Raw genomic sequence first — 12348 nt, 5'->3', positions numbered from 1 at the left:
CCCCATGCGGGCTGAAACAAGTCATGGCGGTGGTGTCGGGCATTTAATAAAACTATTTTGCACCATCCATCTGGGTTCGCCTGGTCTACTTACGGAATGTGACTGTGTCTGGAGGATGATTTTTATATATATATATATACATATATATATATATATATATATATATATATATATATATATATATATATATATATATATATATATACACACACACACACACACACATCTCTATATACATTTGAATGTTTTTCATTTGACATCTTGGAAAACCTTTCGGTTAGAGAGCATTGCATAAATAAAACCCCAAGCCTTATTCTGAAAAGAGAGTCTTTGATGTGCTACATTTTTTAAAGTTAAATCCCTTTCCAGGGAGTGTTATGTAATGTTCATTGCTTCGTCGTGTTTGACCTACCATGTGGGAGAGTAGTATTTGGGAGTGCGAAGCAAGAACCATTCGCATCTTGAACTTTACACACTTGATATTCAAGCTATTGTGGTTAGTTGTCAAATTCCACCCACAGCTGTGACTTATTAGACATAACAGTGATAAACTTGCAGCAGTAACTGAACCCCCAAAGTGCACTTGGTAGTTTGATGAATCTTCTGCTAACCATTCACATTTGGAGTCATGTTGCCTGTGGCAGAGAAAAAGAAACGGGGAATATGGCACAGATGGAACATATAGCATGGGGTGAAATTTCTGATTTCTTTAATGTGTTAACACAGCAATCTGTCATGTCAAAATTTAATGGGGTTAGGTTTTATTATACAGAATTATACAAAAATGCAAACACATTTAAAAACATAAAACTGCTTGGGAATTTTTTGTTTTTGTTTAGAAAAGAGGTAGATATTCCTTTCAACAGTCATCACAATAGCACCACAATTAGACCACCTTACCCTGGGATTGAAGCAAACATTGTGACTCAGAAAAATGATAAATACGTGTCTGATTTGAGAAAGTCATGAATTACTTGACGTTTTATCAGTCTTACATGTTCATAAAACTCGAATCCGATCGGTAAAAACCCAGGGCAGATGCATAACAAAAGGCAATCGCTAGAGAATGATTGTTTGGGGGAAAAATGGTATGTGGCAAAGTTTGCACTGCAGTCTTGAAGTTCCAAGCTACACAAGGCCACTCTAAATAGTTGTGGTGCCAATTGACGGTCTTTCTGGAGACACACGAATGCCACCCAAAGTGAAAAAAAGAGGAGCCAAACAAGAATTTCTTGGTAACAAAAATTATTATTATTATTTAAGCTTATAAAGCGCCTGGTTACATGTGTCCCCGCGCTATGGACTGCTGCGTTAAAGCCAATCAACTGCTGATACTACCCACTCGAACATACCCTAGCAGAGCCAGGCCCTACTCTTTAGGGAACAGGAATGTTGTCTGCTCTTTACGAAACTTGAGCTCTGATTTCTCCAGCCGGAGCTCCAGAGGGAGTTTATTCCATTTCTGAGCAGCCAAGACACGAAAGGAGTGACCTCCCATTCTTTGCTTAGTTTTGATACTGTTTAAGAAACCAGAACTGTGCCTGATCTACTGTCATTTCTGAAACAAAGACTTCAGTATGGAAAGCCTTAAATATACCTATTAAAATTGGTGTGTGTTCATCCACTTTTTTCATGAGCTTACTAATACCGGACAAAACAACGTAGAACAACCTTTAAAGGATCATCCATTAAAAACACATGTACCACATTTCATTAGTAGCACTGTCCACTATACAGATTAATGTAAGGAAAATTGGTTTCCACGTAAATAGTGTGCAGCAGCAGGAGACCAGGTTGAGCAGCTTGAATTTACTGGCAAGTTAAAAATAAAAAACCTTCCTCTACCTTATTTGACGTGTTCAGCAGAGGAGGATTATGGCCCAAGAAAGAGGATAGTACTCGTTTACATATTGCTCCTTCTCTTCCCCCACCCAAGGCACTTCGGAATACTATTTATGTGAATGTTCACAAATACACCTACATTCATTTCTGAAACCTTTTCGAAAAGACAGTGGACAGCTCAACTGTTTTTTGGCATCATTCAATATAAACATTTAGCATGAGAAATATTTATAATATATAATATATGTATATACATATGTAAAATGAAATGTACAGCCAACATTGTATCCATTTATAAAGGTGTGCGAGGCTGGCACAGTAACGGTTTACTTGGATTACACATGCAATTATGAAAAAATACATTAATCTGCATTATGGCTTCAACGACAGAGCAGAAGTAAATCTTCAAACTGCCAGTCATAACAGTAATGTCTCAATGAGACATCAATTCACAATTTCACGATGCCTACAAAAACACCTTGTATATAGGCCAACTGAAATCAGTGACACTTTAAAAGAAAGTCGATTATTTCCTTGGAAAAGGTCATTGCTTCCCTGGAAAGTAAGCAGATGGTGCAGGTGGGGGGCCGCTTTTGCTAGACGTTTGTGCCACTGCCATCGATTTCTGCTGCTCTGCAATAGTAAAACATATTCTCGTCAGACATTTTACATTACTTCGTACAAAATATATGAAAGGAAACGTTTGCAAACACTTCTTGGAAGTCACACATTTCTATCCAAGTGCAGGGTGATAGAAGACTTTTACATAGAGAATACCAACTTCAAATGACGCCTATGTGCATGCAACGTTGATTACATGAACATATTTTATTTTTTATTACGGTCAAAACACAAGTAACCTGTAAAACTGGACTGATTGAACTTTTTATAGTTCGCTTTCAAAATGTGAAAGGTAGAGATCAAGTCCGGTAGATCACTTCACAAACCTGAAAAATACCAATGCTTATTTGAGGAAGCCAGCAACCCTACCAACCCATAATGCAGAGTAGTACCAAGAGCCTCATTTTTTACCAACTACCCCACAGTAATGTCCTTGCATCTTTTCCACTTGTGGAATGAGAATTTGTTTTGCAAAGTATAGGTATTTGTAGCTTTCTGGAACCACACTTAACAAAAAGTGGTTTCAACACGTAGCATCTTGCCTGAATTTCGTGGACTATGAGCTCGATTCTCAAATGGCATGTTGTAGTACATACAATAGAACTTCTCGTGTACTAAAGAGTGCAATTCACAGACATACGACTTGAGACCTCTGCCTCCCCTATCTTTTCTGTGCAGAGATATTCGCACTCCTGATTACAGATTTCAGTAGTAAATGTGGGAGGGACATAGGATAGTGTTGGGAAATGTGGATTCATTACTATTAAATGAAAGGGGTTTAGGGAAATTTAATGAGGGCTTTTGAAAAACATGCGAATACTAAACACACATCCATAAAAGACCATTGTGTTAGACCTGGAATCCTTGGTGTGGTTTCCCCCACCTTCTTGCATTCAGAACCCCTGCTTTTGCGGACTTCGTTTTAGCTGGCCATAGGATTCTGCACACTTTACAACTGCTAACTAGGGCTAAAGGGCTTGTTCTCGTTCCCCTACATGTAGCAACATTGGCTTATCTACAATTGGCATGTTTATTTACTTTAAGTGCCTAGTAATGTGCACTACCTGTGCCTGTAAATGAATGCTTCTATTGGCCCTACATCACCCACTTAAGTAGCCCTTCAAATATGTTTCAGGCCTGTCACTGCAAAGCCTGTGTGTGCAGTTTTATACTGTTATGTTGACCTGGCAAGTTAAACCTCTTGCCAGGCTGAAACCTTCCTTCTAATACATGTCACCCCTAGTGTAGGCCCTGGACAGCTTAGAGGGCAGGGTGCAATTGATAATGGGCATGTCGTTTCTAGTTTTACATAATCTGGTAGTGAAAAACGGTTAAATTAGTTTTTCACTACTGCAAGGCCTATAGCTCCCATAGGATAACACTGGAATTACCTTATTGAATTTTATAAGCATAATTCCCAGTTGGAAAGATATCAATGGTTCATATTTGGTGTCTCTGGAATCCGAATTTTAAATCCTAATTACATTTTACAGTTGTATTTTAAATTACAATCTTGAAAATGCCACTTTTAGAAAGCTGCAAACACAATAAGATGATGGACTTTGCAACCACACGTCCCCAGACAAGAGATCTGGGTTTAATCCATTGTTCTTTTTCTCACTATGCCACCCCAGTTTGAACCCAGTCATAAGCAAATCAGTCTTGACCCGGTTCCTCATGGAAACAGACCAGCCCGAACTGCCAGGTCCTCCTTGGACTGGAAACAAGCATCCTGGGACCGGTTTCGGGGCATCAACCCTAATCAACCAGGCTAGCTTAAATCCAGTGGCACAGCGAACATGGGACACATGTCTGGGCATACCCATGGCCATTTATGGCAAACAGAGCAAACACAAAAAGATGATGGACGGAGTGCTGAAACTTTTCAACCATATAAACCCCCATTCAAGAAATCTGGGTTTAATCCATTTTTCTTTTGCTCACTATGCCACCCAAACTGGGGTGGCATAGTGCGCAAAAGACAGAGTTAATGCGCGCAACAACAAGATTCACAAGGTGTAAATGAAGTTAATCACTCTTATGGGTGCTCCTGGGGTGGCGTCTTCCATTCACAATGTCATCTGATACTGTGATAACTGTACATCCAGCGCTGGGTGTGTCCCCCTGGGCACAACGGCGATGGGTGTGTCCCCCTGGGCACAACGTTATGTCTTACTAATAGTTTGGAGAGGTCCAGAAGCGACATTAGTAGAAGCACTAAAGAAACTCAACAACATCGGCAACAGAATACAATTTACTTATGACATACAGAAAGAAAACATCACATTCTTGGATGTGGCAATCACCTTGGTAGAGCGAACATTTGTAACAGATAACTATAGAAAACCCACCGATCGTAATAACACCCTGCACTACAAGAGTTTTCAACAGGAAACATTGAAACGTCACTTACCATATTCCCAAATGCTTAGGGTAAGACGAATAGTATCCAACCCCGAAACTGTGGACAAATGGTTAGATGAAATGACAACACGATTCAGACAAAGAGGCTACCCAAGGTACATCCTGGACCAAGCAAAACAGATGCAATTCCAAAAGCAGAAAAAATCTCTTACAAAAATCACCTCAAAAAGTTACCAACCGTATAGTGACGGTGAGAAAATATTCCACTGCAAGCAAATGGGTTAAACAAATTATAACACAACATTGGGCGATATTGAGCCAGGAACCGGATTTCAATCAACTATTCTCCAATTTTCCAGTTTTTGCGTACACTAGAAACAAAAACATGGGTGATATGCTGAAACAGACCAGAAAAGAAGAAAAAGCCACTCAAAGGAACTATGGCATGCCACAACTGTAACAACTGCCACAATATTATACCAGAAGCCACAATCACGCATCCCAGAAAAGGCAATAACATAAAAGTACATGTTAGCCACACGCGATACCATGAACACAGTCTATTTACTCAAATGTCTTTGCGGACAAGTTTACATTGGAAAAACTGAACGAAAAATCAAAGTAAGAATCAACTAACATAAGTCTAACATACGCACAAAGAACATCAAATCAGTTGTGGCCAATCATTTTCATGAAAATCACCACAATATCAGTCAATTGAAATTCCTGATCCTCGAAGTGGCTATTAAATAAGAAGGTTGTGACAACAGAAAATATCTCCTCCAGCGTGAGAACTATTGGATAAAAACATTGGATAGTATGAAACCATATGGAATGAATGAACGTATAGAATTCGCTTGCTATTTATGATGATACATAGTTTATGTATGTCTACACTTCAATTAGTTCCTATGGTGCGCATTAAGAAGTCTTTTGATATATCTTGCCTACCATTACCATTGTTACGTTGCCTTGATAACGACTGCAATAAACAAATAGAACCGCCAATGCTGCCACTTTCTTTACTATTTCAAGACGAATAATTAAACAAGTCCCTCTGAACCACACTTTCAGTTTAAATTGATCTATTTTATTTTTATCAATTTTCAGAATCAAAAAAAAAAAAAAATAGAACTCAATGGTCATCACAAACAATACATCTCCTCCGCAACAAAGGCTCTCACCCTTTGGGATCAAATTCGTGTTCCCTTTTCAACAGCACTCTCTTCAACATACTCTCATATAGTGTCACATTCATACTTGTGTTTGACTCATTCCCACATACATACACTCATTCTTTTTTCATTCACACCCAACCCACCCTGGGGCACCTAGATAACACCTTGTTTAAATACAAATATGAACACATTTCAAATATCAAAGAAGGAATAATCAATTCCCAATTTGAAAAAATCACAATAGGTCATTCATGATACTTTAGGCCAATCAAGCTAAATTATCTGTTTAAGATTTGCAACGTCTAATAAATCATGGATGGCCTACTGTGATTTTTTCATATTGGAAATTGATTAATCTATGTTTGATATTTGAAATTTGTATATATTTGTATTAATTATTTTTCCTCGTCTTGAAACAGTAAAGAAAGTGGCAGCATTGGCGGTTCTATTTGTTTATTGTTATTGTGGCGTGATCTTGCTGCGCAGTAGCCAAACCCAATATTGGTAATTGTTTTGATAACGACTGCAGCGTTTTCCCACTTATTACATTTACACTCATATTGATGGGACATTACACCAGCCACATAAGCATACTATTAATTTACACCACTCGAAGATGGCCGCCAATCTTAGATTCAGGTAGTCCTTTGTTAATTATCATTACATTAGTTTTAAATACAGAACAGCCCGTATTAACACATAACCGTCTAACCAAACACGGACGAGACGATTGGATTGCAAGATATCGCACAGCATCTCATTTCTTATTTTTCTCCTATTCACCAGTTTGAGATTACCGTTGTATGCACGCTACACGCGACTGTATTGTGACAATATCGGATATTCAAACAAACGTTTGTTTAACCTCGTGAAACCTGATTTTCGCTTCACTCGGCTAATAGCTTTGGTATTTTTTACCACAAACAAATTGGTCTTTATAACTATGTTACTTTAGCATGTTCACACTCTGCTTTACTAATTCCGTCCACCATACCTTGCACATTGTTGTTTTAACTCTGGTTCCTAATTGAATGTGCTGACCCTCCGGTCACGGATACAAACGGTCTGATTTGTTTTATTTAAAGCTATGCCATATCGCTGCATAGCGCGTTACGTATGTTTCTTAAAAATCGCAGCATGCTTCATCTTTTGACACAACCACGCTCAGAGCCCTTTTTCTCAATACCGCTATACATAAGTTCATTTATAACCGTCACATTACTTCACTATGTGCAAGATATAATCCAGGCAAATTCTTATGTTTTCAACACAGCATCCTTTAAAACACCACCTTGATTAGCGCGATTGCATGCCATTCACACGTATCATTATTGTGTCTAACCGCATATAAATCTTTAGTCCCTCATGATATTACATGTTTGTTTTAGGATTGATCCCTGAAGGGTGAGATACCCAAAATGCATTGGATGTCTCAATCCAGTTATTTTGGTCTAATTCCTATGGTTTAAAATGAATGAAGAGAAATCGCAAGAATTAATTTGAAGAATAAATCAAAACAAGGATTAAAACATTGTTGTTGGATTATCTTTATTTACAACTTGAGGACCCTATTAGTAGGACATAACGTTGTGCTCAGGGGTACACACCCAGCGCTGGATGTGCATTTATCATAGTGAGCAAAAGAACAATGGATTTAACCCAGATCTCTTGACTGGGGTGAAGGTTTGATTTATTCAGCATTCCGTCCATCCTTTGTTGCTGCAGCACATTTAGAAAGGTGGCATTTTCTTGGCTTAGCCAGTTGGTGCTTGCAGATGGTCTCTGATCACATGTCTGGATGTAGTTTTCAATTAGGCTTTTGTGTGTTCTACCTAGACAGTCACACACAATAGAGATAGATGGCCCATCAAGCCACACATAATAGGTGTGCCTGGATGGGCAATCCTGGCAGGATAGTAGGGGGAGCTGGGCACAGCCTCACATCTGAATAGGATGCGCCCTGTCCACACACTACGGCCTGCATTCCCCCCTGTAGTGAGTTTGGAGCCAGAGCAGGAAGGTAGGACATATGTGCACTTCAAAGGCATCTCTTTGAAGTCTCCCCACTCTTCAAAAGCACCACTCGGTGCAGGTTTTGGACCTTAGACGCCACCACAGTAAACCTCTGGACCTGTGGATACTCTGCCAGGAAGAAGGACTGCTGTGCTGCTGAAAGGATGGCCACTCTATTGGACTGTTAGTCTGCTGGACTCCTTCCTGCTGCCCTCTTGCCTGGGTGAAAAGGTTTGGACCTGCATCTCTTGCACCCAGAACCCAGGGTGACTTCAAGAGATAGTTGGCTGCACTCCTGATCTGAAGCCTCAGGAATTTAACCAGCTTCTAACAACCTTGCATCTGCACCTGGACTCTGCAATCTGAGAGTCTACACCCCCAAGTGGTGCCACCCCAGTCCTGGACCATTGGAAGGTGGCCTAAGCTTTCCTCTACACTCAATTACTTCCATATGAATATCTTACCTAAGGACAACCTAGGGAATACTCACGGGAAATCTCGGCCATAATCTAACAATCACTCCAGACCTAATAGGGTCACCGATCACCTGACAAATACAGACATTCAGTTCCTTCTACAATCCTACAATTCAGTCCATTCTGTTTCTGCTCCCTCTACTTTCAAGATACAAACTATTACTTCCAATCCATTTAGAGAACCCAGTGTCAACCTCATATCTAAGAACATGGAAAACTTTCTTCCGGTCCAAACCTCACACCTCGAAAGCGTTGTCACCAAATCTCACATCAAATCGATGCTATATAATTGCAGATCTGCAGCAAGACACGCAGCTGATATTGCATACATGATCCTTTCACATCAAATTCAAAAATTATATTTGATGTGCCTCTACCAAAGTCTGATTTGGACAAACAAAAAGAACATGGAAAAGATCTTGTACTCCTCTGGTGCACAAATCGCAGATACTTGAGTAATGCTCAGGGGGCTTCCATCTGAAAGAGTAAACTTTTAAAGGAAGAATTCCTAATCGCAAAAGAAAAATACAGGGCCCTACTTTATGTTGTAGCTGAAACTGTAGATAATGCTCTGGAGTTGTATATACTGAATTTTCTGAAAACGTTTTGAAGTGCTTTAATTGAGTGCTGCTCCCTATCTAGAGCAAAGCTTATTCTTAGTGTGTTTAAACAAATCTTCAGATGTGCTGGAGACCAATCCTGCAAAAGTGCATGGAGATACATCAAGGGCTATTTTGAGATTCCTATTAAAAGTGTGCAGTGTTGAATCTTCTCCAAAAGGCTATAGTTTTAATATATGTCTTAAGGAGACAGGGCTCTTAGACATGGCTTGAGTGTATATACAGTTAAAGAAAGCTTGATGCGCAAGTCTGCTACGGGGACCGATTGGGTGACTTTCAGCAGTTTTCAAAGGTTAGTCCCTTCTTTCACAGTTATTGGTAGCCAGGTTTTAATCTGTGCATAATCCAAGGCATAAAACAAGATGAATGGAATTTCCAGCATGTATTTAAAATGCCTATTCTCAGTTGAGCAATAGAATCTCTGTAATGCCCAGACATAGGAGATCCTCTCACATGATCTATTCTAAACCTCCTGATCTTAACAGGAACTTGGCTCAAAGAAACCTCTACATCAATCCTAGACATTCTAGTCCCCCCCCAGATTGCAACAGGATTAGATTGGATAGATTAGTTAAAACTGGAGGTGGAGTTGCTTGCATCCATCGATGTAATCTCTGCTTGAGACAGATTCACTCGGCTCCGATGTCCTCATAAGAACACCTGGAACTAGAAATCTGGAACAATGACAAATTAATTTATACACACTACTCTATCTACCACCCTCCTGGAGATAACCCAGTGTTCACTGAACAAATGATGGAGACCATTTCAAAGAATGAGGATCTATCTCAATCTCACAACCATATCCTCCTTGGGGACTTCAATTTACAATGTAACAATGAAAAAGATCCATTAGTAAACACTTTCAAGACCTTCCTATTCAACATGAATCTTACCCAATTCTACAAGAAGCTCACGCATATATATAGGTTCCATCGTAGACCTTATCATAGCCAAAGATAACCTCATTCAACTTGACGATATAGCACCTTGCGACTTGTCAGATCACCTCTAAATCTCTTTTCGCATCATGGAAATTTTTTTGATCAGACAAGGTCAATCTCGAAAAAACAAACAATGGTCTAGAGATCTGAGAAACATCAACGTAAATGATCTTACCACTATGAGCAATATTCTTCTTCAGTCGCCCCACAACATGTCTAACCTGGATGATCTCACTGATCTTTACACTCATTCCATGACTGATATCTTCAATGCTCTCGCTCCATTATATCTCTAAAGAATCCCTAACCAGCACTCTCAACCTTGGTTTAACAGCTCCCTTAACTCGAGACGACGTAATCTTAAGCTCGCTGAAAGATCTCGGAGAACCTCTCCTTCTCTAGCCAACCTCAAATGACTAAGGAAGACTTGAAATGCCTATAACCGATCTAAAGCTGATCACTTTAGATCGCAACTTGACATGGCCAAAAATAGACATTAAAAAACTTTTCGAAATCGAACAATCAAACCAACTCTGTAATCAACTCTGGACTCTTAAAGACTCAATACCAAGCAGTGAGGAGACTCAGCGCATTTCACTGAAAAAACAAGAAAGATCGAATTAGATCAGCAACTCTCTTTACCAAACTTATCGTATCAAGCTCTCCACTCCCGGACTCTGGTTCACCAGGGTTGAGCTCTCCTATGATCGCTCCAGCTGCCTTTACTCCAAACAAAAAATTATGCTTTGTGGAATACTTTCAGACTTCTGGATGATCCTGAGCTGCTTAACATACTAACTACTTTAAAACCATCAAATAACATCTGCCCACCAAACTCTTTAAAGAGCCTACCTCATCCATTTTCCCGCTCTGATTGAAGATTGTACATGAATCCCTCATGCAAGGCCAGACTGCCTCAAGCTTGGTCAAGTCATCCCCATACCAAAGAAACCAAAGGCAGATTTATCTGAGCCTAACAACTACAGATCTGAATGAATGAATGAAGGAATATTGATTTGTAGAGCGTGAACTTAGCCCAAGGGCGTCAAGGCGCTAACTGCTGAGCATCAAGATGCGGTGAGAGGGGGAACATGCTCAAACTGACGTATCCAAGAAAAGCCACGTCTTTAAGGCCTTACGAAAAAGCAAAAGGGACACCTGACTAGAAAGTGCTTCTGGGAGGGAATTCCACAATTTGGGCGCAGCCATAGAAAAGGCTCTGCCACCCCATTTGACCCTCTTAAACCTAGGAACTGTCAGTAAGCTTTTGTCCGAAGACCGGAGAGACCTGCTTGGAACATAGTGATGGACCATCGACTTAATGCCCTCTGAACCAGAGCCATAATAGGCTTCATGAGTCAGGCATAGTATCTTGAAAAGAATCCTATGGTCCATCGGCATCCAGTGCAATAGCTTAATCGAGGTAGTAACTGAGTGATGTCTAGGGAGGTTCAGTACAAGCCTGGCTGCAGCATTCTGCACCATCTGCAGGCGCCAAACAAGGCTTTTACCAATGCCCAAATACAGGGCATTGCAATAGTCAAATCTGGACATTACTAGAGCGATGATGGCCTGCTTACGTGCTTCAAAGGAAAGGTAATGAGAGATTTTCCTGAGAATCCTAATGATCCCGAAGCAGGTGGAGACAGTCCTATTGACCAGGAGGTCAAGAGAGAGAGAGAGGGAGAGTTGTCCACAATCACTCCTAAGTTCTTCCCATGATATACTGGACAGGGACAGATCTATTTCTACTATCATGAATCTATCCAAACTTCTGAGAAATGAACAAGTTACTTATCTTCGGTAACGCTTTTTCTGGTAGATACAGTATCTGCCTGTGGATTCCTCACCTTGTGAATATCCCCCTTGCGCCAGCAACGTTCGGAAAATTCTTTGTAGCACGCCGGCGTGGACGACGTCATAGGAGCACGGCTTTGCGCGCGACTCCGTCTGACGTCACAGACTCCTCATAAAGCCCACGTCAGCGTGATGACGTCAGTTCCGCCCTTTTTTCCGTGCCTTCGAGGCACCCAGACGGACCAACAAATATATACAAATATACAATGTACACAGTACAAGCATAACATACCAGAAATATAGGCTCATAAATACATATGTACATAAACACAGGTATAGCAGAGTGGACAACGGGGAGGCGGGTGTGTCAATGAAGAATCCACAGGCAGATACTGTATCTACCAGAAAAAGCGTTACCGAAGGTAAGTAACTTGTTCTTCTGATAGATACATCTGCCTTGTGGATTCCTCACCTTGTGAATAGAGTCCCACAG

The 12348-nt window shown here is 40.3% G+C and overlaps 1 protein-coding gene across 2 annotated transcripts in view; it reads right to left on the bottom strand.

Moving 5' to 3' along the window:
• Nucleotides 1–692: 692 nt before the first annotated feature.
• The window catches only part of SASS6 (SAS-6 centriolar assembly protein), a 222966-nt gene continuing 211310 nt past the window's right edge, over nucleotides 693–12348 (bottom strand). Inside the window, exon 17 of one of the 2 annotated variants that reach the window (XM_086954522.1) lies at nucleotides 693–2475. In XM_086954522.1, coding sequence (XP_086810648.1) covers nucleotides 2387–2475 — 89 coding nt within the window. In that variant the 3' untranslated portion in view covers nucleotides 693–2386. The remainder of the gene's footprint in view (nucleotides 2476–12348) is intronic. The other variant, XM_086954533.1, reaches the window with a different exon arrangement.

This window comes from Lissotriton vulgaris, chromosome 1_1, assembly GCF_964263255.1.
Source record: "Lissotriton vulgaris chromosome 1_1, aLisVul1.2, whole genome shotgun sequence".
In the NCBI taxonomy this organism is placed as follows: Eukaryota; Metazoa; Chordata; class Amphibia; order Caudata; family Salamandridae; genus Lissotriton; species Lissotriton vulgaris.
This window is presented reverse-complemented; position numbering and strand designations above follow the sequence as displayed.